Source organism: Carassius auratus, chromosome 44 (assembly GCF_003368295.1).
Source record: "Carassius auratus strain Wakin chromosome 44, ASM336829v1, whole genome shotgun sequence".
NCBI classification, from domain to species: domain Eukaryota; kingdom Metazoa; phylum Chordata; class Actinopteri; order Cypriniformes; family Cyprinidae; genus Carassius; species Carassius auratus.
In genome coordinates, this window is record NC_039286.1 from 3,275,364 (window position 1) to 3,301,571 (window position 26,208).

Here is a 26,208-nt window from a genome sequence, read left to right on the forward strand (position 1 = left end):
CGGCGGTATAGAAGCAAAACAGCCCAAAATCTCAAAATTGACCTGAAAAAAAAAAAACATTAACAATGGTTTTGTCTGTAATGTCTTGCTTTAACTACATGAAAAGCCTACAAACTGATTTTTATGGTTATATTTTTACTGTAATGTACAAAAATGCATACAAACACATGAACACAAACTGTTGTATTTTGAACTTTTGCCATCTGGCCAGCACTTCAGAGCCGCAAATACCAGGACAGTCAGGCACAAGAACAGTTTCTTCCCCCAGACAATCTACCTCATGAACAGTTAAATTATCCCCACTTATGCAATAAAAATTTGCAATAGCCTTATATTTATGTGTTACCCCTCCATCCTAGTACATCCCTGCATCTTACTCAATCCTATTCCATTATCATTTATAGCACAATTGTTTATACACTTATTTATTTGCACATACATACACATATATATATATATATATATATACATACATACATATATATATACATATATATAGGGCATAGACAGGAATGCAACTACCACATTCAAGGCCCAGAGAGGTAGAAAGGTCATCGTTAAAATAGGCCATGTGACATCACTGGTTCAAACGTAATTTTATGAAGCTACAAGATGTGCGCCAAGGAAGAAAAGATTAATGACAGAATTTAAATTTTTTGGTGAATTAAGTTTGATTTACTTGTTGCATGTTTAAAATTGCCAAAAGGGTCACTACAGCTGACATTAGCATTAAACACACTTCTTCTATGGTCACTTACAGGCTGGAATAGAACATGCAAATGACCTAAGACTGATTTCAAGGTCAAATTGATGATGTCATAGGTCAGTCGTGACACTCTTGGATGTGCTGTAGGTTCAGGAGGAACAGTAAAGCATTAGTGGAGGTTCATCTCTCTGAGAATATTAAGAAAAACAGTATTCTGCACTTTCACTGTGTGTGTGTGTGTGTGTGTGTGTGTGTTTGATGAAGCTCCTGGATTTTTCCATCCTGTGGCGACAGGGCAGATCAAAGTGAACGTCAGGAAACCTGTGCCCAGATAATCTCATTCATGATGGAACATGAAGTGAACACACACACAAACGGACATCAAGGACACACATGCACGGACACACGCGCGCGCACACACACGAGCTTGTGTGTGTTTAAGCACTTCAGCTCATTAACTCATGCTAATCAAGATAAATATGAAAAGTTTAAAGTGTCATTAAAATAATTCATATCTCTTTGATCACTGCTCATTGTCTCCAGCAGTTTTAAACAAGCAAAGGTAAAGGTCTAAAACCTTATTTTATTACTTTATAGTTATTAATAATTAAAATTAAATAGTTAAAAAAATACATTCCTCACGCAAAGATAACTATCAAATTATACAACATTCTACCATTTGGGAAGAAAAAAATTAGAAGAACATTATTGATTGTAGAAACTGAATTTAATTTCGATGGCTGTATAATTAAAAATTATATGCAAGTTTTATAGATATATTCTTCCATTTAAATCTGAAATTAAATACCGTGTCTGGAATCATCTTAATTAAAATTTTAATCACCCACCCCCCCCCCCCAAAGTCAAAATTGCTTTATATAAAATAATTTAATTATTGATAAATACTAAATAATATAATCAATTATAGTTCTAAATACTGTCATAATATAGTGGTATTTCTAAAAATCAAATAATGTTATTTCATTATTTTATATCTATTAAATAACTCTTATTTACTGTAATTTATACAATACAGGACACTAAGTTTCTGCTGCAAAAATGGCATCTCATTAATGATGGTTTAAATTACTTTCAGTCAACTTCAGTTTTTTATGACAACGCAATCAAAACCGAATTTATTTATTTTTAGAGTTAACTGACATTATTCCTCGTGTAACCTAAATATTCGTCATAAACGGCCATTGTAATATTATCTGAACACTCAGATGAATCATATTAAAAGCAAATGACCTCTTCTGTAAATGATTCTGAGATTTAGAGACACAATTTGGTCAGATGGACTTTGAGACAATCTCAGCTCTGGAATCCCTGAGTGGACGTTTAATGCTAATTGAATTACTGCAACTGCAATCACTTACCATTACAGCACATAATGTAGACCATTTCATCCGCCTCTTGCATTATCATCGCTGGACCGCACCACAATAAAAGCATTAATATCACATCAGCTCACCGCAGAAAAATGACCTCAGTTCCTAGAACAAAATGAGGTGAAAACCAGCACATTCATATCCTGTCGTGCTCACGTTGTTTTAGTTTTTTTTTGCATTTTAGAGCAGGTCTGAAACACATTTAAGAAATGAATTCTAAAGTGCTGAAAAACTCTTCAAACCACTATATTTTTATTATATTTTGAGTTTTTCATGAACATTTAATCAATATTTTATCTAATTTGTATAACTGCAAAGTCAAGTAAAGTCAACATACCAATTATTAGATCATATTCATAAACAAATACATTGAAGAGACTAGACCAGTTTCATAATTACACAAATGTGAATCAAAGTCGTGGTTCCCACACGCTGTCACAAACCCATTAATGCATTAACCCCCAAAAACCGATCCAAATTTGCTAAAAGCAGTATGCATTCCTACATGAAAATTGTGTGTAGACCATATTTTCATGCACTATTAATGCAAACCCCCTACAAACCTGCAGAGAACATATCCAGGTCATATTTCAGCCCAAAATCAAAAGACAGAGGTAAATCATGTCAATTATGTCAATCAATTATTTTGGAATTCAGAGTTTCTTATAACAATTAAGAGCATTTTCCCTCCAACTCTCATTACTGCAATGTTTTGTAATGTTTTGATCTATGATGATTGTTTTAGCATTTTAATACAATATAATAAATAATGTAAATACTGTAGTCAAATTATTGTTATATATATATATATAAAAATATATATATAATTATTGCAGCAATATAATTCTGAGAATCAACATTTACAATTATAAGAATTACAAAACAAACAAATTAAAAAATATTAACCAAACACATTACAGTAATGAGGTTTAAGATAAAAAGTTCTTATTTGTCATAAAAAAGAATTAAATAAGGGCTTCAACTAAATAAAATTTTCACTCCGGGGGGTATGGGGGGGATAAAATATGAGCTGGAGAAATTTTCATAAGTTAGTTTCATCAGGGCTAAATTGTAAGACCTCCTTCGATGTTTTCACTTTGTGGTTACCAAATGTAAATGTTCCTCATCCTTTTGTCTGTCTCTAAAGAGGAGAATGAGGGCTTCAGAATGGAGCGTAAAGTGGAAGATTTGGCATAAATTAAAACATCTTCAAACTCTAAAGGCTTCATACACTAGAAGTGCACTTGCTCTAGATTAGCTCAGTAGTCCTCTGAAAAACAACAGATCTCTTCCAGAGTCTGTGAGGTCAAAGGTCAGAGTTCAGAAGCTCAGGCGGCTGCTTGGATTGGCTCCTGGGCTCTGATGTGGACGCTGGGCAGACAGAACCAGGCGGGTGGCAGGTCACGAGCTGTGCTCTCATCTTGAAACTTGATGTTCAGATAGAAATCACCGGTGTATAAGAAGAGCAGGGCTCCCACACACACGGAGTTCTCTGTAGGGTTCACCTGCGGACGAGAACATCACACACCTCAAACACCTGCTGACTTCAGCACTTCCTCTTTAAAACAACCAAACCTAGACCGCTGCATGTGGACCAAAGGAAAGGGATTTCTGGTCTTAAAATGGCCTTAGATCTCACTTTGCTCCAGTTTAGTGATTCAATCTACATCATGTTTTTAGAATAACATCAGTAGTGTTATTTAAAAAATATATTTGACAATTTCACATAAGCTACCAGTTTCAGACACAAATAACTGAATTTAAGCTTCTCTTGGTCTTAAAAACATTTTAATCTAAAGGTTTATGATCTAAAGCTTGTAATTATTGTTTGTAGAAATAAATAATTAAATACAATTACTCATACAGTTTAATTTAATTCAGTTTAATTAAGCATTATTATTATTATTATTATTAATAGCAGTAATAAAAATTAAAATAAAATAAAATTTATATAAATAAATGCATTTATATATTTCTTTCATCATTTCACAAACTATACCAGTTAAAAGATTGGATAAAACACTGCAAAGTGAAAGTTTGGGTGCAAAAAATGAATTTATGCTTCACATTATCTTTAAAACATTAAAGGTTAATGATTTAATATTTATAATTATTTTGTTTGTACAAATAAACAAATGACTAACATATATATATATATATATATATATATATATATATATATGTGTGTGTGTGTGTGTGTGTGTGTGTTTGTGTGTGTGTTAATTTAATATCTTATTATTACTAATACTCGTAATAGTAGCAGTAGTAGTAGGAACAAATATTAAAATCTAAAATTCATTACAAATATTCAAAAAAATATTATGCAACACTACATGTATATTAATATTTTTCTGTCATTATTTGACATACACTATACCAGTTAAAAGACTGGACGTTTTCATCTAAAGGTTTATTATATTATGTTTTTAATTTTCTGAATAACTAAATAAAGAAAATTTGGTTTTCATTTGTTTACATAACTCCCATAATTTTTTATAGTTATGATGATTTTACTCCAATGTGGAAAATAACACTAATAGAGAAAAAGTAGATGTGTGTTAGTGTATAAGCCAAATGTCTTGCAAACCTCTCTCGAAAGAAACAAAATCATGTGAAAACACCTTAAGAGTCTCAGAACGGACACAAAATGATTGGGGGAAGCTAAATGTGGATTTCTGTTTTGTGTAAGTGGGTCTTGAACACCTCGAGGTGACTGTGACTGAGAGCTAGACGAGGACGTGACCCGGCTCAGACTGAGTCCTGCTGCTGTGTGTCATTGGCTCACCGTGCCTATGTAGAAGGTGTTGGAGCCGATGAAAGTGACGGCATCCTGCAGGTCATAGTTTTGGACTCCGTTCTGATAGTCTTGGAAGGGGACGACGGTCAGAGAGAACGGCCCGACGGCGCTCTTGCTGCGGTTGGTCAGTTTCACCTCTAATGGCACAGCGTCTCCGACCCTGCAGTCAGCGATCACGTCACAGTCACACGGCTCACCGTTAACCACAACATCTGCACAGAGAGAGAGAGAGAGAGAGAGAGAGAGGAGATGTTCAGCCGGAAGCATCTTTTCTCTTTTAGAATACCGCGTAAGACATGCTTTATATTTGCAATGCAAAAATCTCTAGCTCACCCAGAACATGCTGGATGAAACTAAACTGCAATGAGAAGTCATTCAGTCATATCATCACAAACACAAGCTCTTTCACTGAATCCTGTAACACATTTCTCAAAACTATATCCCAAAAATCTCACAAACCTCAAACTTCAATGGAAAACTATCTATTCAACATTACGTCACTTTGCCTTCAAACAGATCATAAAGCCATCAAATATGAATATGCACAGAGCAATCATTGCACATGGTCTCATTCGTTAAAAACAAAATGAATTCCACCACTATGCATGAATCAAAACAGCTTGAAATGTTTAACACAGTGCAAAACTCCCAAGATTTAAAGGAATGAGCATGCAGGCACTGAGAAACAAATACCGTCAAATATCAAACACTGTGATTCAGAATAATGAAGCACCACTTCAGGAAAATAATACTTCCAATATATGTGATGCAAAAGAACATGAATTGTAAAATGTAAAAATAAATGAATTATATATATTTAAAAAATTACATTAAATAAATAAATAAAAGGTGTAGAAAATTACCTACTGAAAGCAACAGTTAATTCAAAATCAAATATTTCAGCTCATTATAATTTCAAAATCATAATAAAAAAAATATATAAAAAATGACCATAAACTTATAAATGGTATTGCAATCTGGACACATTTTTGCAGAGCAATTGCTTTATTCCACATTCACTTTCACTGTATATATTGCTATTTCAGTTGATCATCAACCTTAGTTCTGCCTCTCAGTGAGTCAAACAGTGGTGACCCATGATGCACCGGGACTGATCTCAGAGCAGATCAGGAATAAACGCTCACTAAAAATAAAAAAGAAACCATATATATATAAAAATAATACAGCTTATGTGTTATAGTTAAGAAAGTAGCATGTCTCTCTCTCTCACGTGCTCTCAGCTGTCACTATCTATCATGATGAGGAGTTGTCAGTGTCTCTTCAAGTGCCGGAGGCAGGGCTGTCACACGAGCTTCGTCCCTGGAGAGCAGCATGCTGGGAGATGTGGTCCCTGCGGGCCTCTGTCAATGACATCCAGACAGACAGCCTGCCCCGCGGGACTACAGCAGCTCACTGCAGGACGGGTCCCGCACAGATAAATAATCTCTCATTGACAGGACAGCTGTAGATGTCAGGAACGGCAGCGCTGCTCTCCCAGGACTAGGTTTAAGCTCTGAGAAGCGGCAGGTACGGCCATCTGTTTGGGTAATGATGATTTAACAGTTGCTATCACGACCGTGAAGGCAAATGTCAAGCTTTTATTATAAGCCGAGCCCAAATGTTTAGCTTTGCATCATCAAATATTCACGGTCCCTCTTGGCTGACGTAAGACTTGGTGAAATAAAGTTTTTCACTCTGCAAAACCCAAATGTTATTTCAAGTCCCAAAATAGCATTTCACCAGAAACAGAAAGCAGTTTTGGAACAGAACAATGCCACCGGCACCGAATAAACACAAGCTGTTCAATCAAGATTCATTCCAACAGCTCCGGTTTGTCTTTAAATGCCAAAGATCAAACACTGATCAAAAACACTGCCACTTAGCTATCAGAATAATGTGATGTACGGAACAATATTCAGCTGAAAATAGAGCAAAGCTGGATTCATGAAAAAATGGTGTTTCATTGGCCATTTTTATTTTAAATATTTACACACACGCACGCACATGAACGCACATGCCCACACACACACACACACACACACACACACACACACACACACACTTCAGTAGCCCATGTATTAAATCAGAAAATCTCTACAGGTGAATCTCACCAGACTGGTCAAGGGGATGTCTGGGAACATTTCTCAATAATAAAATATTTTGCAAGAAAACGATGCTCATACAGGCCCATTTGTTGGACATGATTCATCTTCATGAAAACTAAACACATTTACCCTTATCCTTATTACTGTAATGCAATAAAATAAAATGGATGGATGGACAGAGAGACAGATAGATAGAATGACTTTAGACCTTTTGACAGCTGAAGTATGTAAAATGTTGAATTGTTCTGTCTGTTTCTCAACTCCAAACTACTACAACAATAAGTCAGATTTGATAACGTTAAAATTAAATAAAGTAAATATTTATGCATGGCAGCATTTGTTAATTTTTTTTATTTATTAAAAAAATCATTGGATTACACTGCAGTATTACAGTCATGAAACATATCAGGATGCATTACAGTAATGTTTATTTAGGTGACATTCATAATATTCATAAAAAAAAGTGGTTAGTTTAATATTCACAGTACTCTTGATTTTGTGCTGACATTTAAGCTGGAGTGGAACTGGCATCAGAAAGTACACCAGTAAGAGTTAGAGCACACAAATGCCCACGGATACAGCCGGATCTGCATGAAAACAACACACTACAACACACACCTGCACCAGATCTCATACACACGGCTCTGGTGCGACACCTTACCAAGTGTTCCATTTCGTTTTATAAAGAGCTGTTGCTAGGAGATGTGACAATGATAGGTAGATCATCTGCGGACGGGTGGAGATATTCCTTCATGAGGATGAACAGAACAAAGACAGAGAGAGAAAGGGCCAATCAGGCATGCAGAGAAATGCAAACTCTATATATAAAAAAACACATTTTTACATTTTCCGATGAAAACAGGAATAGTGTTTACTGGCGGTATACTTGCAAAATGTATAATATATATTAATAACACTGAAAATTACACTGAAAACTACCTATAAGTATTTATTATTGTTATTATTAAGAACAAGAGGAACAGGATAGGTCATTTTCATTTTAAAGACCAAAACAGCACAAACCCTTCAACAAGTACATTGGTCATGATGTGCACGCAAATGGTTTGGAACAGACTCTACAGAAGGGTTTCTACCCAAAGGTCTGGATAAACGTACTCCTAAGCTTTCTTAGATTCTAAAACATGAATGTCAGCGATCTATGAACAGCCCTCTTGTTAATGTTTAACCATGTGGTCATTTAGATGAATTATTAAGCTGAGTTATACTAAGGCGGAGCGCGGTCATGTAATAGCATCAATTTTACTTGGAAATCTATATAAAAGCACAGAATCAGCAGGCCGGTGACCTCAAGAAGAGTTTTTATCTTCTCATCCCATTTCCTCCACATTAGCGCTGACTCTCGCTCGGCAAAAGCCATCCGCAAACATGAAGGTGTCTGGGGCTTTCAGGCCATTACAATCACACTAGTGTTCCTGCTCAAGAGTTTTATTCCACAAGGCTAAAGGAAACATTCGTCTGGCCTTCTTCAAGATCAGGGCACGTTTTCAAGTGCACTACTCAACGCTGAAAGAAACTCTAGTGGGAGTCAGGTCTGAGGGACACAAAAGACCTCTTTCAATCTGCTTGTTCTGAATAGCAAAGCTAGAGAGCAGAGCAATGTCCTTCAAACACTGTTCTGCCTGGTTGGCGAGCTGCTATTAATCAACGGTGAAAGAACAAGAGGGATATCTCTCACTGTCATTGCTGAATCAAGCGCTTAAAAATGTGTGGTGAAGACAGAATGGTTACGTAAGATCAATTAGTTACAACGCTTCGAAGTGGCACTCTATTGAAATGCCTCAGTGTTCTTTTTCTTCCTCTTCACAAAATTCTCAGGTTAATTCAGCTCCAACCGCTTAACAGAGTTCTTTAGCCCTTAAATTGAAATCCCCACTGAATTACCATGATTACGAGTTTCAACTTGTAAAAATAGCTCATATCTGAGTCAGAGGATGTGAACAGGTCAGAATAAAATCTTTTAGATGCCACTTTGTAATTCAGGGCACTTCAACATTGAAAAATCTATAACCACCATTGATGATGTCACTGTAATATTTGCATACAGAATTGAGCTTTTTATTCAAAATCAAAACTTCAGTTTATGCAATGTTTGCTGAACTGTAGCTGATCTTTTCTATTATGCATTGACATGCATACTGATTTGTTATAGCTTTTTTCTTTCATGTACACACATGGACACTGAATTGAATGCCACTACATCATTAATGCAAATATACCTTTAATGTGAAGGACTAGATCACTGAATGAGTAAATGAAGTTGATGTTTCTTTCATACATGCACATGTGTACTGAATAATGATTGCATTTTTTGTCATGCACGTGTATGCATGCTGAAATTAATACATCCACTTGTGATGAAATGAAACATGTGAATAAATGTGTTTATGTGTGTGTGATGCAAAATAGCATGTGAGGCATACTGCAAGTTTGAAATGCAGTACTTATAACATGAATAAAAAAAATACTACAAATGATAACATTTAACATTTATTAAGAAAAATTATTACATGATATATATAGTATGTGTGAATTAGTGTGTTATTGTGTGTGTGTGTGTGTGTGTGAGTGTGTATATCAACATCAACAGACTTTTTTTAATTTGCATCAAAAACTAAAGATACGAAGAAAATGCATTGTTTAAAGGGACTAATTAAAATAAGAATTAAAATTGAGAACATTTAAATGTAAAATACATTTTTAAAATGAAATGTATAATACTATACACTCATTTAATATTAAAAATAAATATTTTATATGTATTAAGAAAAATAAATAAAAGATTTCAAAAGAAAAACAGTACATGACTTACTGTGCCAACTCACAAATCTCGATTCTTACATCTGATCAAGGAGATGAAGATGAAAGCCATTTGTTTTAGAATGACAAACAGCATTTCTATTATATTTCTGCACTGACACATTCACACTGGCTATGAAATAAAGAGACTGGCATCAAACTTGGCTGAGAACCTCCGGCTGGCGATACGTCTTTCTACAGAGAGAGTTTGATCAAATCAGAACTTCCCGTTTTGGACAACACTGAAATCATCTCAACTCAAAATCACTCCTGTTCATTTCCAGCTTTAATTATTCCTATCCTGGATCCATCCTGCCACATTCTTCCCTCGGCTCCGGCCTGATCTGGCTGGATATTCACGATCAACAAAGGTGACAAACAAAATTCATAGAGGCAGCACATACCTCCCTGCACCAAAAGATAAAGAAGCTCCAGGCTCCAACTTTTGCAAACAAATAAGTCAAAGGTTCACGAAGCAGAACAATACAAAGTATCAAACAAAAACATATTGCTTTTAACTAGAACAATGGACAATTCTCAAAGCATATATATATATATATATATATATATATATATATATATATATATATAGAGAGAGAGAGAGAGAGAGAGAGAGAGAGAGAGAGAGAGAGAGAGATGATTTATAAAAACAAATCTATTAGAATAAGTACAACAAAATAAATATAAATAAAAAATGTATTTACATTTTTATCATTATCATTAAAATATAAAATTAAACAAAAATAAATAGTATTATACATTCCTTGTCCTCTCACACCCAAAAATGGTCTGAATTCCTAGAAAGGCCCACGGAGACTCGAAGCTCACTGTGAATCGTTTAGAACGCTGAGCTAACCTGACAGATGCTGACCAATAATCAGCTACACCTGATCCACAAACACAGATTACGACGTCAGTTCTGCTGTGAAAATACGGCTGCTTTGACGAACACAACCTGCAGAGCTGATCAATGACGGAGGAAGACGGAGCTTGGCAAGGTTACGCAGGGAAACTGCTCTACTGAGCTGTCAGATGAGCAAAGCAGCACATAAAACGAGAAAAGGAAGTTGGATTGGATGTGAGCTGTTCTCCGCAGGAGGTCCATGTCTACTGGAGATTTCTTTTGGCTTTACAAATGATTAATCTAAACTAGATCCACTGCACTAAATGATATGTTCATCTTCCTCCTTTGAAGATGCTGTGGATCTTTGACACGCCACCGCAGATCTTTTCAGAGGCAATAAAGGACGGTGCTGGGTTGAAGCAGAATGTGACACATTCTATTTGGACAAATAAATAAATAAATAAATATACTGTGAACAATTTCAGGCCAAAGTCTGTAACCTCAAATGCCATATTGAATCTGTCAAATGCATAAAAATGTAAATGCCAATAAATATAATATAGGCTTTACCCAATTTCTAGTGTCTGCACTTAACCCAGACTTTCCCACACTGGAGGAATCCACCACTGATATTAAATCAGCACTAGCCAAAGATGAATTGACACTTACTGCTTGCCTGATGCCAAAATAGCCACTTTGCAGAAAGGCTTCTACTTGGTCCTACAGTTGTCATTTGACATGGTCATTTTAAATTTCAATGCGACAAAGCAAAATGGCACACTTAAAGTGTTGGTATGTTACAGATATGTGGCTTGTTTGTGATGTCCTTAAATGGACTAAACTGTCCCATTTTCTTCTTGGTTCATTCACTTTCAGAAGCTACAGTATTTCAAAACATACCAAAAATTTAGCTGAAAGCAAGAGAGATAAACAACTTCTCTGCAGACTTTTACTGGCCTTCTTTCTGTTCATCAACATTATTGCTTATATCAATTTGAGCTGGAATCCAGGCTGCATCTGAAAAATGACAGTCCTTAAAGGGATAGTTCACCAAAAAATGAAAATTACCCCATGATTTACTCACCCTCAAGCCATTCTAGGTCTATATGACTTTCTTCTTTCAGATTTATTCAATCGGCATTATATTAAAAAATGTCCTGGCTTTTCCAAGCTTTATAATGGCAGTGAATGGGGGTTGAGATTTTGAAGCCCAAAAATCCATCATAAAAAGTGCTCCACATGGCTCTGGGGTAAAGAATGGCCTTCTGAAGTGAAGCGATGAGTTTCAACAAACAGAACTAACAAATATTGCTACAAATGTGACTGCATCCTATAATAATTATTAATTATTAATAATATTAATAATGTTCATCGTCTGGCTGACTACGTCTTGTATTAATTTTTCTAAAAATCCTGTAATACGTGCACAAACTGACAGTCACCACTTATAAGCTACTACTAAATATTGTAGAAACATAATTTTCTGTAAAGTTGCTTTGTAACGATTTGTATTGTAAAAATCATTATACAAATAAACCTGAATTGAATTGTGTAAGAAAAATATCCATATTTTCTGTAGCGTAAGCTGTGGTGAGAAGTAACAACCATGGAAGCGCAGAGAGAGAGAGCAAAACAAAACATGGGCACAAATTAGAAGGACGAAATAAGGATTTGTAAATAAAAATGTTGGAAGATTTCATTATAAGTCAAAAGGAGAGCGCTTTGCCGTAAACAAAACATGGTTCCTGCGAGACTAGCATATTTTCATCAGAGCTAATGCTACATCCTACATCATACGCTGAACGCCACTCTCTCGTGAAAGCACATACGACAGTTAGCGGAATTACAATTACAGTTGATAAAGATTTAAATATGGATATTTTTCTTAAACAAACGCATTAATTAACTTCAGAACTTCAATTCAATCATTTTTGGGTGAACCATCTCTTTAAAAAGCATTTTTGGAGAAAAAGGCATGTTTTGTTTATAAATCACTGCACAAATCACTGAATCCAAGTAAAACTTTTGCCATATATGCCTACATGAACAATATTCAGGGATTATTCTTTAAAAGTGTTTGGAGATTCTTTAAAAGTGTTTGGAGATGAAACATTCTGAAGTGCAGTTTATACTCTTAGAGAACAGCACAATGTCTTCTTAACTCTAAGATCCAGGTAATTGTTTGCACAAATGTTTGTTATTAAATGTAGGAATCAGACTGTAATGAGTGTGCTGTCACTGCTGTAGCAGCGAGGAAAGCTGCAGTAGTACTGCATTTGTGTTCTGTCAGCGATACACCGACCTGTTGGAGGACGGAACCACAGAAGTGAGATTTAATTACAGACTCTTAGGGAATCAGAGTCGTAAATGCAGCAGTATTTCTATAACGTTCCATTCTGCGGTGAATCTAAATAAGATTGGATGCATAGAGATGGCATAGAAATAAGCTTGAAATCCAACACGGATGGGAAAACTATTTAGTATAATGGGTCTGCACAGTGAATGTCAGTGGGTCTGGCATCATTTAGTAGGGACATAAAAATGCATTGAATGCATAAAATGCATTCCTGTGCGTGAATCTGACAGTGAAAACTCAACGGATCAGTGATGGGTTTAAATGATCAATTACAAAAAAAATATATTACATATTCCGTTTTTATTCAATATACAATTTTTAACAATTTCAGCTGTAAAAAACAAATCCATTACACATTTCAAAATATCATTTCCAGTTTGGACAGATTGGACTGTCCCTCAAGTTAACAATTTGTGCTTTGAGCATATTTTAGATTTATTTAATATTATAATGAATTACTTGTTGTGTTCCTTATTTGTAATTTGGAAAATAGTTTCTGCTAAATACACGTAATTATTTAATCAAAACGTCTTGTCTCATTTAAGCCGAGTTCAGACTGCACAATTTTCAAAGCAGTCGGTTCACTGTTCTTTTCACACTGCATGACTATCTTGGCCAGCATTCAGTCACTGCTGTGTTCACACTGCACGATGGATCAGCGACAGAAGGTTTCACACTGCATGATTTTACAATAGGAAGAATCGCCGACAGCTCTGTCTGGCACGCAAACTATGTTTCACAACCAAACACACGCGAGATGTGACAAGGAAACAACGTGATATCACACGTGCAAGACCAGAGTTTTCACGTGAGACTGGGATAGCTCAGATGAAACGTCAAACAGACACGGGTGCTCCTGCTAAATTTATACTAATTTATCTTCCATTTCATGGGTCCAAATAGACAGAGAAGAAAGCCTTTTTCTGAAATGAAGCCATACTTCCTGATATTGTGGTCTATAACTCCTCCCCGAACTCCCCGCTGCTCTGTCTCTTGCTCTCTCATTGGCTGTCGGTCATCGCCGATGTAGTTTTCAGTAAGAACACTTTTCAGACAGCATGATTTTGAATTGCCGACAGCTCCAGATATTTAGCATGCCAAATATCTCAGGGGCATCGGCGACTTCTCGGCGATTCTTTCAGATTGCGTCTTTGCTCATTCACACTGCGTGATTGTCACTCGCGTGAACGAGCTCAGATTTGCCTGTGATTTCGGGCAATGTCGGCGATTTCTCAAAGCCTGTCGGCGAGCCAAAAACGGGGCTAAAATCGTGTAGTCTGAACGCGGCTTTAGAAAAGTGAGTATCATAAATTTTGACCAAACTTTAGACTGAATGATAATGCATGATATTTAGTAGGGCTTAATATCCAATTGTTGACTGAGCAACTATTCACACCCCTACTGAACACATATACAATATTTCAATACTGCAATGGTGTAGAATGCTGCATTTAAGGTGCACACACAACATTTATAGAGAATGACTGTAAAGATTATGAATATTACAACTAAAAAGCATCAAATAATCCCAAGAGCGACTACAGTTATATGGCATTTACCGATCTGGTGACTAGTTGCAATTAGTATCAACTGTTTGCATCATTGATTTGGTTATTTTCATGTTACTGGGAAGCTACTTTAAAACAATGTGCATTGTAAAAAAACACTATATAAATAAAGGTGAATTGAGTAGTATGATAGATCTGCTTGTAATGAACAGAAAGGCTGACTAAATCTACCACAAGGACAAATGTCTTTAACAGAACAAGACACAACATAGACCAAATGGGCCTTCAGATCCCCAGTCAATCAATGATCTGCCATTTGAACGGAGCTCAATTGGATCTAGGTGCCAAGAACTGGGTCTCCACCGGGAGCTCTAGCACACAAAGGCATGTGCTCACAATGCTGTTTGCAAGTGAAGAATTGATTAAGCATTTAATGTGGGAGGATGCAGGTATGACGGCAGCATCGACCACTAACATGACTTGGAAACCAGCTCATTTACGGCAACACCTTTGGCTGTAAATGTATGTACAACAACGCAGAGCCACAACTCCCGAAAAAATGCCAATATCCCATACCCACACTAAGAAAATATAAAGTGTACGTTAAATCTGTTTTAAAGGATGAAATAAACACATAGGAAACATGGGAAATTGGTTGACCAGCTTCTAAATCTAGATTGAACCCGTTTGAAAGTGAGAGTTTCACAGTAGTTTCACAGAACAAAACATCTCTTTAATGAGAGCAATAAAAAATATTTGTATCCACCAGGATCAGAGGGTAAAGCCTGACGTGACTTCTTAATCTGAGGTCTTGGGAAAGGACTTGGCCGAGGGTCTCTAAATGCTGTACAAACCAGCTATTAGCGGCAACTCATTCTTTATCAGGTACATAAGGAAACTAATTGGGAGTTTCAATTTCGCAGCATGTTTTACACAACCTAGGATCAGAACGGAGTCAAAAAACTACTGGCAAAACCTTTAAAACCACCCCACACGCACACAAACACAATCAGCATCAATGCAGACTGTCTTTCCGAGTGGCCTTCTCTGATTATCTGGTAGGGATTATAATTTGATTTGATTCCTGACTTGACTGCTGTGGAGTTTAAATTTAACTGGGTAATTACAGGTTAAGAAGAGTGGGTGGGGGGGGAACAGCTTCAATATGATTGTAATAACTTCACAAATCTGCAAAACTCATCTCTGCATATATAACACTAACACCAATCCCCATCTACACACTCAAGCTATCTAGCGAACTAGATGTATATAAAAACAGTTGCTTATTCCATTTAAAACAGCAACCAAACATTTAATGCAGCTGAGTTAATGTTTATGTATGTATATACAGAACAAGACACTCCACATAAAGCGTCTGTATAATATTAAATAAACCCTCATGCTAATAGCTCAAGAATACACCATAAGTTTATTAACAAGGAGAACCTTTCGCTAGCACTGTTGGAGACCCTGAAGTTAACGGACTGAAACCATTCCATTAAGAAAATACTAAACAGCGAACCTCTGAAATGGCATGTACTGCCTTCCAAACCCCCTCGAGGAGCTTCATATGGAAAGCTATGTGCTTCTAGAAAAGCTTAGAGCCGTGCATGCCATATTACACTTTTACATGCGGAACAAACCAAACGGCTTCATACAGTATGAATGACTGAACGACAATAAAGACCATTCATTCCTGTCATCAAATGCTCTATCCTGTATCCTTTGTATCATTTAATCTCACATAAGCCGGCCTGTAAATATTTGTTAGTTCAGTAAGGACAGACACTAATTGGCCTGAAGGGGTACGAGGGATGGCGACGAGCGTTTCTGTAACAACACAAGCTGAGTGAATGGAAAGATAAACACAGACACAAAACGGCCGCTCTTATCAGTCAGATAGCGTCTGTGAGGAAGACATTGGGGGAAAAAATATTGTATTGGACTCTTGTGGGAACAAACCATTAAGCCACGTGCTTCATTTTAAATTGGGAAAACAGTCAACTTAAAATTACCTTGGAAAAACTCCATCATGGGACACACTCTCCTCAAGCAATTTCCACAATCTTTGCATCGTCTTAGCTTAATTATGTAAATGAGACACTGTACAGGTATTTGCTATTCTAAACACTTAATATGCAAGGGAAAAAAAAGCTACAGGACCCATGAATAAACAACCCACACAAACACACACAGATGTAAACACAATCCATTTAAACAATCTAATCACTTTTGTCCTTGGCCACCATCACTGTGTGCAGGTGTTTTAATGAGGTACAGTAAACAGTTCACTGATTACATTAAGAGAAAGAGAGGATTGAGATGTACAGGAACGCAAATGCTTCTCAAATGTGTCAGAACATAATAACATCATGCAAAACTGCTACATTGTGCTCACTGGGTGATGAACAGTAGTTGGTGGGTTTGCTAATGTTTGTGAGGCTAATGGCTTTGAATCATCCTCAAGAGTTTTGTTTGAGACATTCAGGAAGCTGCGTGGAAACAAGATTTTTGATTAAAAAGCAAACTAGGGTTGGTAAGCTCTCTTCCAGTCTCAATGACTGAACGTTTAGTCTAAACTATTATGTATCTCCCAATTTAGCTCTACCTGAAACTACACATTACCTGAAAACCTGCGAATGAAAATGTAGAAATTACATATTACATGAAAACCTATAAACTAAATCCACACATTGCATAAAATCTAAAAATAAAACCTATAAATGACCAGTAATCTATATGAATTAAAATGGATACATTTAATGAAAAACATACTTATACCTACCTAATTAAAACCTAAAATTAAATGGAACATATACAGATGAAAACCTACAAGTTACTATTTTCTTAAAAAAGTTTTAGACAAATTAAAAATTACCTTAAATTACTCGATAAAACTAAAAATTTACATTTCCGAACAATCCGAAATATTAAAAACCCCAAAAATCATTGAAAAGCCAAATATTTGGAAACCCTAAAAAAAATTTACCTAGAAATTGTATGTAAATTTTCAGAAAATTAAAATCTACTAATTGTAAAAAAAAAAAAAAAAAAAAAAATAAAATAATAATAATAATCCTTCAAATTGCATTAAAATAAGCCCCCCCAAATACCTGAAAAACTTACACATTACAATCTACAAATTGTCTGAAAAATTTCAAAATTAAAACCTAGAAATTACACTAAGTCCAATCTATCTTGTAAAGGAATTTTTCAAATTAAGGTATTAAATGGCAGAACAACAGTTCAAAAAAATTTAAGTTTGTTAAACACATCTGGTTGCAGGTATTTGAACTCTATGGGTTCCTAGAGTTCAGAAGTTTGTTTCCGCCAGAGTACCACATAGTTGTCTTGATAAGGGTTTCTATACTGAATAATGTCTTTACACCCAGTACACCTTTAACGCAAAAACTCTATTGGGTCAGTGACTAATGTTCAAACTGTCTCAACTGAGAAAATACAGACTCCCACAGTCCCAAAACTGGAAAACTTCATAAAAAAGTTGTACTATTTTTATATCTGAAACAAGAATAAATGAGTAAATACCCTTCAGATACCAGATCAAATGACATGAGAGTCATTATATTTAAAAATGTCCAAGCCAAACAAACAAAATTACATTTCTGCTATATTTTATCAATGGCTGGTTTTTCGTGCCCACCTGCTTCAGGAGCTAAAAATGAGTCCTTTCCCAAAGAGATTTTTTTTTTTTTTTGTCTACTCTAAAAGTTTTCAGGCTTTCTGTGGATGATGAACATGGTGAAGCAGAAGTTGATATGAGTGAAGCTCAGACACCAGCACACACATTTCAGCCTGCAGGTCAGAGAGTCTTGCCCAGATCATTTACTTAAACTAAACAATAAAAATAGATCATTCAGAAATCACAACTTTGACTTTATAACATACGACCACCCATATTTGAATATTCACCAATTTGACTCTCCCTGATAATTGCTAGTGTGGATTTTGACTAACATAAAAAATAAAAATAAAAACACTAACTAAAATAATGCAACATAATAAAACAAAAAAGAAATTTGGAGAAAAACTCAAAATCCAGAGAAAAGGTTACAATAAATAAATAAAGTTTAGGAGAAAAAAATACAACTCCAGAGAAAATGCATAACTAAACAAACAAACAAAAAACAACAACAACAAAACATGCTTAAAATAAAATAAAAAATAAACATGCTAAAATAAAATAAATATGGAGGAAAAGCTCCTGAAAAAATATCTCATGACACTATGGTCCTAAACAGAGGTGCAAGAAAGCCCATTTTAATAAGTTCATATAAATAACCACACACTTTTACTACATGATAGGAACCATAACATCAGTTTACAACCAGTAGAGAATGACAAATCATAAAATTATTCTATTGCTCCGACAAGTTAAAAATATAAAGCCCCTAAATGGTTTCGCTGTCCTTGGACGTTAAAAGTCAAAACAACAACAGCATTATCCATCATCTGCTGCCACCACAGAGAGCTATGGCAAAACAGCCAAACATTCAGCTCATTCCCACCAGGACGCGTCCTTCACAAAACAGCTCAACTACCTGAAGCCTGCAGATCATAATCAATCAATTCTGCTTATGAACACAAAAAGAGAATATTTAAAGAACCTAAAAAGGACAAACACACCAAAAAGTATCATAAAATCAGTCCATATGACCTGCACTATATATTTACACATACAAAATATATTATGTGTCTTCAGAAGACCACAAGTAGTGTGCAAAACATTGATGATTCTATTAGCATTTTAGATTTCTGTTGTCTTCCTGGATCTTAACAGACATGGCCATTATAGAAAAAGTGCTGTCTAAACAACATTGGTGGTTAGATATACAGTGCAGACCAAAAGTTTGGACACACCTTCTCGTTCAAAGAGTTTTCTTTATTTTCATGACTATGTAAATTGTAGAGTCACACTGAAGGCATCGAGGGCTATTTGACCAAGAAGGAGAGTGATGGGGTGCTGCGCCAGATGACCTGGCCTCCACAGTCACCGGACCTGAACCCAATCCAGATGGTTTAGGGGTGAGCTGGACCGCAGACAGAAGGAAAAAGGAACAACAAGTGCTAAGCATCTCTCGGGGAACTCCTTCAAGACTGTTGGAAGATCATTTCAGGTGACTACCTCTTGAAGCTCATCAAGAGAATGCCAAGAGTGTGCAAAGCAGTAATCAAAGCAAAAGGTGGCTACTTTGAAGAACCTACAATATGACATATTTTCAGTTGTTTCACACTTTTTTGTTATGTATATGATTCCATATATAATTCCACATGTGTTAATTCATAGTTTTGATGCCTTCACTGTGAATCTACAATTTTCATAGTCATGAAAATAAAGAAAACTCTTTGAATGAGAAGGTGTGCCAAACTTTTGGTCTGTACTGTGTGTATATCTATATATATATATATATATATATTTTTTGTTGTGGGGGGGGGGGGGGGGGGTTGGGGGGGGTGAATACTTTATTAAAGAGCCAACCAGCTCTGGAAACATGACTGGTGTTGAAATTGAGTTAAAGAGTGACACGGATCAAGAACTTTCACTCACAAATGAGAAAAATGTATAAAAGACAACATATCAGCCCATGAAGTAAAGTCAAACAAATATACGTATAGACACACACACCTGTGTTTATTTCCTTCATTATATGGTGTGAGTCATAAGCGAGATATAGGGTGCACTGATTGCAGCTCTGGATTTGGCTTTAATTGCTGGTCTTGTCTCAATAGTGCATGAATCCGCTCTATTTGAAATGATGTGGGCTTTACAGCCAGAAAGTGACTTATTGCCCTTTGCTGTCCTAGTCTTACATTTACACACATGTAGGAAAAAAATGGCTTGCATGACTGGAGCCAAATGTATGTAATACAAATTTCATGTTAGCTACTCCAATATGTTAATAAGATAGAATCTTATTGCATAAGTGTTACACGAACACATTTTTGGTCTGTAAATATACTGTATAGTGTAAATATAGAATGAAGTCCAATCCTGCTTTTCTTTTATTAATTAAAAATAGAATAAAATGAAAATGTATCAATTAATCAATAGGAAGGCATCAAATTAAAAGTTGAGTAGAATAAGTCAACGTTATTAAAAAAAAAAACAATTAAATGTAATGACATTAAAAATACAGAAAAGGAAAAAAATACAAATAAATAAAAGAAAAATCAAAAAAAGTTTAGGAGAATAAATCAATGGCCAGTTTATCTTTTTTCACCAAATATTCTGTTTGACTCAGAATTAAATGGGTTGTATTCTCCATACATATACAAAGCACACGTTCACACACACGCACACTCATTTTTTAACGTCTACCCATCAGAGTTGATAAGCTAGTGTGTCCAATCAAAGTCCAGTCATGACACAACACATCCGATCATGTTTCTAATCAACCTTCCAATCACAGCTTTACTGTCACAAGACAGCGGCTAATGGCCACGATTATCATCTGACCTCAGCCTGGAATGAACAACGCTGGAAGTCAATAGGAAACTGTAGGTGGATCTGAGCTGATCACTATAATCCACTGATTATGGAAGCTAATGAAATCATTTTTCATAAGAAGAGCTGCATATGGTTAGATTCGGACTTCACCACCACCAAATGGATCCAGTATTTCATTTAAAGAAAAGTGAAATGACACACGAGTGGCTTTAGGTTTACAGCTTTTAAATAATGTTGTCGAGATTGATTTATCATTTCAAAGCTGAAGCTCAGAGTACAAGTGAACACAAATGAGTACCCCAAGGCTCCATTTTTCATTAAAGTTAAAATAGTTTTATAAAATTAATTATTTAGACTCTAAAATTTGACTGGATGAGCCATGCTGTAGAATGACCACATATTAAATCAGTTTAAAGTTGTGTAGCCTAATGCTAATGAACTACATTCAATTCATTCAATTATTAAATCATGTAATATTTATTACACATTGGCATCTTTTGTTTTTATAAAAGCGAAAAGAAAAGCCAAAAAGGTCTGTGATAGTCAGGGGGAATAAATGCAAACCAGTTAGTTAGTTAGATCAGTAGATAGCATGTTGGGCTCATTTACAGGGACGTCACAGGACTGATGAACAGAGAGACTGGAGATGAGAGCATCTGTTAACGGCGGATGCCTAATAATAACTTAACTGCATTGAAGAAGAAAGCTCAGGCCATCCCCTGTAGGAAAGCACAAACAGATCATGTCAAACAGCTAATGCGAGGTGGCACTCATTTGGGCGCCTATCACAATGAATATCAGCGCTTTTAATGCTAGCAGGATTGTAACAGAAGCACACTAGCACAACAAATAATGTCTGGTCCCAAACAACACATGCTATCCAACCTAATATTTCTAACCAAGGGTTGTTGAGGTTTCCTAAACAGATATGATGTGACAGGCCTCTCTGAAAGCAAAATGTTAGAAGCAACAAATGTCATAGCTGATCAGGAAAAATGCTTATTTTATAGGTTTTGGACAAATGAGATTTCACTGTAATCGGAGCTACCAAAATTAAATAAATAAATAAACAATAACACATCTGACAGCAGAGTCAGAGTACTGAACTCAGTGAAGAACTTAAATAAAGTTTAAAATAATAATAAAAAATATTACCCAACCTTTTTAAAAGTAAAACTATTAAAATAATATTAAAAAAATGAAAATATAAATATATATAAAAAAGTTTTCTATTAAATTGTGTATGCTATGTTTTTTATGCATGCAAATTCTCAAAATAGAAACCAGAATCTGACAGCTTGCACTTTGAGTATGTACTGAACTTCAGTGAAGAACTTCAAAAAATAGTACAAAATAAATAAATCAAATAAATACAAAAATATATAAACATACATTTGTATTAATTAGTTACAATAAATATATACATGAAATCAAAATGTAACTTTTCTTACATTTTTGTGCAGTGTATTTTTATGTATATTCTTGAAATTATATAGCTTATAAATGACAAAATGCTAATTTAAGACTTACTGTTTATAGAATCTTAAATTTAATTTGTATAATATGCATAACAATAAACATTACTTCAAATATAAGGTTAAATCACCTATTTTAAACTAGAATTTTAAACTCAGTTTAGTATGACATTGCTTTCTTTTTTTTACTGGCCTAGTTGCACTGCATTTTGGGATTGCCTTGTCTGCAAAGAATACACTGAAATAAGATATTTTAGAGGACAGCATCATAATGCTGCTCACGTGCCTGTTATAACAACCTTTGCGCTGGGAGTGCACCTATAACACTTTAAAATGCAGGTAAATAGAGCTATTAACACTGAGAAAAGAGACTTGTTGGCCACATTTTTTAAATACACACCATAAATTTGCCTGCTGTCTAAAATAACAGTGAGTGCAGTTATTATCTGTGGAAGCGAACTGACGTAGAAGAGGAAGATGAAATTACAAGACTACGAGAAAGAAAACAGTGGACAAAAAGGGATGAAAGCAGAGTACATTGAGTCCTTTCATTATTCTGTCTCCAGACAGTTTAAGCTTTGCTTTTTGACCTTAATCAGTTTTGATTAAGTGAATTACATCACAACATTAAAGGTCTCTCTCTCTCTAATTGATCAGAGGCAGGAAGTTGCAGAGAAAGGGACAAAATACTGATGACAATGTCTGCTGTGATTAAGAACATAAAAATGACACATCAAAGCCAAGAGGTCGAGGAGCACGTTTGATGCTGCTTCACAGAGTCAGAGGTGAACGCTTGCGCTTTAAATACTTGGTTTAGATGAAAAGGACGAGGTAGAAACACAGAATACTGATGGGAGGAAACAATGCATCCAAGTAGAGGTCTGATTTGCTAAATCTTCAGTTAAATGGGTTACTACTACGGTTTAGTTGCACAGGATTTCTTTAATGTATCTTTCTAACAGCTACAAACATGTGTGATTCACAGCCTGATTCATGCATAACTAGTGATCTCATTCCTACAGTATGTTACTATTGGGTAAACTGGCAGTGGGCGGAGTCACACAAACCAAAACAAAAACAGACGTTCAGACACACGTTTCGGAGCTGAATAACTGGCTGTAACAGAGGAACAAATATGTGAACTTGGCATGTTTCAAATATCTGCAAACATATTATTTCATTTTTATGCTTTAGTACAGTCAAAAAATTACATACAGCAACTTTAACACACATTCCTGGTGTTGTAAATGATTTATTGGTGCATGTTATTGTGAATAAACACAATTTCGTGCGAGTCGGACAAACGGCATAGACGTGCAGAAAGCACACAGAAATGGATACACAAATGATCAACTGATTCAGAATCAGAAGAAACATTCATTTTGATCGCTCATTCATATTTGACGTTATAAGCTGCTGAAGTTTGATTGGCTGCTGGCAGCCATGTCTGTTTGATTATTAGAGTCATTTTTAATGAACGTCACTATTTGATCCCAAAAAGTGGCATTCACATTTATTGATTGTTCATATATATTTAGTACCTTAATGTATTAATATACATCCCTTATGAGTAGATATAATACAAAGCCATAGCTTTAATGGCACTGCCTCAGTGACAAGCTGAAGGTACAGTTTTGCCCATTTTCTGCACATATTTGTGTGCTCAATGACAAGGAGGGTAAACTCAAACTGAGGTTTTGAACAAACAACTGAAACAAGAGGACTTTGGTATGGTTTTTTCATGTAAACCACTTTGACAAACTAGCCAAATACCCAGACTCATCCAGATCACACTTAAAGCTCTAGTGTAGCATGTGTAAAAACTGTTGGAAGGTCGCAGACGGCTGATTTGAATACTCAGCAGTGGTTTAGGAAATAGATTTGACACAGCGCTGTGAGTTCAGTTCCCCAGTGGTGAGTCTATGAGTAGAGTCACTTAACCCTGAGTCCCGGAGCGGGACAGCCTCTGTCAAACCTCCAGAAATTCATTTACTGGCGAAATGACCTTGTATAACACCCGATTCAACCAAAAATAGAGTCATTTCCATTTCTTTTTCTACAGAAATGGACCAAAATGCCACAATAACTAACTATGCCCCATATTATTTACATTCAGATGACCCTACGGGCCAGAGCAGTCAATGGCTCATTTTTCTGAAAGTATGACAGACCCATTGTATTTCTACGGATACAATTTGTCCCGCATACCTTAAAAAAATACAAAAATAATAGAAATTATATTGCACTTTAAAGTTCCCAAAATAGAGCTTTATCTGTATTTAAACAGCCCTCATTTTCTTCCCAAACACTTCTCTCCTCTGACAAATCAGCAACTGCACAGTGGAGCGCTGCCTGCAGTCGGTGAGCACACAGGTCTGTGGCTTCATCATTACACACCCTGCTATCTGATTTATATCAGTTTATACATATATTTATTCCTCTATCTATCCATTTGCCCAACTTACTATCCAGCTATCTGCCTATCTATCTGGCAACCTATCTATTTATTTGTATAGCCATCCATCTATATATCTATTAGTCTATGTATCCATCTGCCTATTTATCTATTTAGTCATCCCTCCCTCCTTCCATATCACCATGTGAAGTGTTTGCGTATGGTGGCTTCACATCACTTCATCTCTGCTTTATCAATCTTTCATTCAGTTGTACAGCATTTTACCAAGCCTTTCATAAACACAGCACCAAACCAGCAAAATTGACCTTTTGATGAATCGATTGGACTGATGATAGTCTTAACAGCTGCCCAGTTATGGTACTAATTAACACAAATTATGCCTTTTGATGGAGATTAACAGATTTGCTCGGGATCGCGGACATCTGTGAGTAGGGAGATGTCAGAAGAGAGAAAATGCATAGTTAAAAATCAAAAGATCTAGACTGCAGTTTTCACATTTACAAGGGAAAGATCTGGCCCTATAAAGAAATGAGCATTTTCTTCACCTCGCATTGCCTCCCGAACCCCTCCCGTCATGAATAATTCAGGTCTCGTCCACGGCACGTGAGGGTGAGCGCTCCAGAAATAGCTCACGCTGCTAAAAAGAGAACAGAGGCTCCAAATTTAGTCCGCCTGAATTCATTATTCACTGCACACTGCAGGAATGAGCAGGGGACCGGGAATTATGGGATGCTTTAAGGTCAACGTCGCAGAATCGCACCGCTATTTAAGCGGTCCAGACAAGGGCTTCTCCAGGGACATTTATTTATTTCGAGAAAGAGAATGGGAAATGGAAAATGAAAGAAACAGGGCATTGCAATGGCAGACAGAGGTCAAAATAAAACCGTTGTAAACATCAGCACAGAATGGACAAACAGCCCTGTTTGCTCTAACCCAGATTAACACGCAAATCTTTTTACCAAAACAACACAAACAAAGAGATCTGTGTAATTTAACTAATGAATTAAATCACAATTAGATTGTGCCCCTAAAAAAGAAGCACTAAAAACAATGTCATTTGAAGGGAATGGAGACGGATTCATCCATAATATTCAAGCCAACATGAAATTGCATTCGCAAACCATTTTATTTCTGTAAGGTATTTCTGATTGAAACCTAATATATATATATATATATATCTATAAAAAAAGCAAGGTGAGACTTGATTTTCTCCAGAAGACATTGTTTTCTTTTTTGGATGCAAACACAAATCATTCACAATAATAATACTTTGTTTAGAAATGTTCTCGATTTTGTCGCAAATGATCAGTGCACATTATTCCACGGT

General features: G+C 35.7%; 1 protein-coding gene across 2 annotated transcripts in view; it reads right to left on the reverse strand.

Moving 5' to 3' along the window:
• Positions 1–3,051: 3,051 nt before the first annotated feature.
• Positions 3,052–26,208, reverse strand: part of LOC113062144 (trafficking protein particle complex subunit 9-like) — a 194,880-nt gene continuing 171,723 nt past the window's right edge. For both annotated transcript variants that reach the window (XM_026231766.1, XM_026231765.1), the window contains 2 exons: positions 4,883–5,106; positions 3,052–3,602 (listed from right to left, as the gene is read on the reverse strand). In XM_026231766.1, the coding sequence (XP_026087551.1) occupies positions 3,426–3,602; positions 4,883–5,106 (401 nt within the window). In that variant the 3' untranslated portion in view covers positions 3,052–3,425. The remainder of the gene's footprint in view (positions 3,603–4,882; positions 5,107–26,208) is intronic.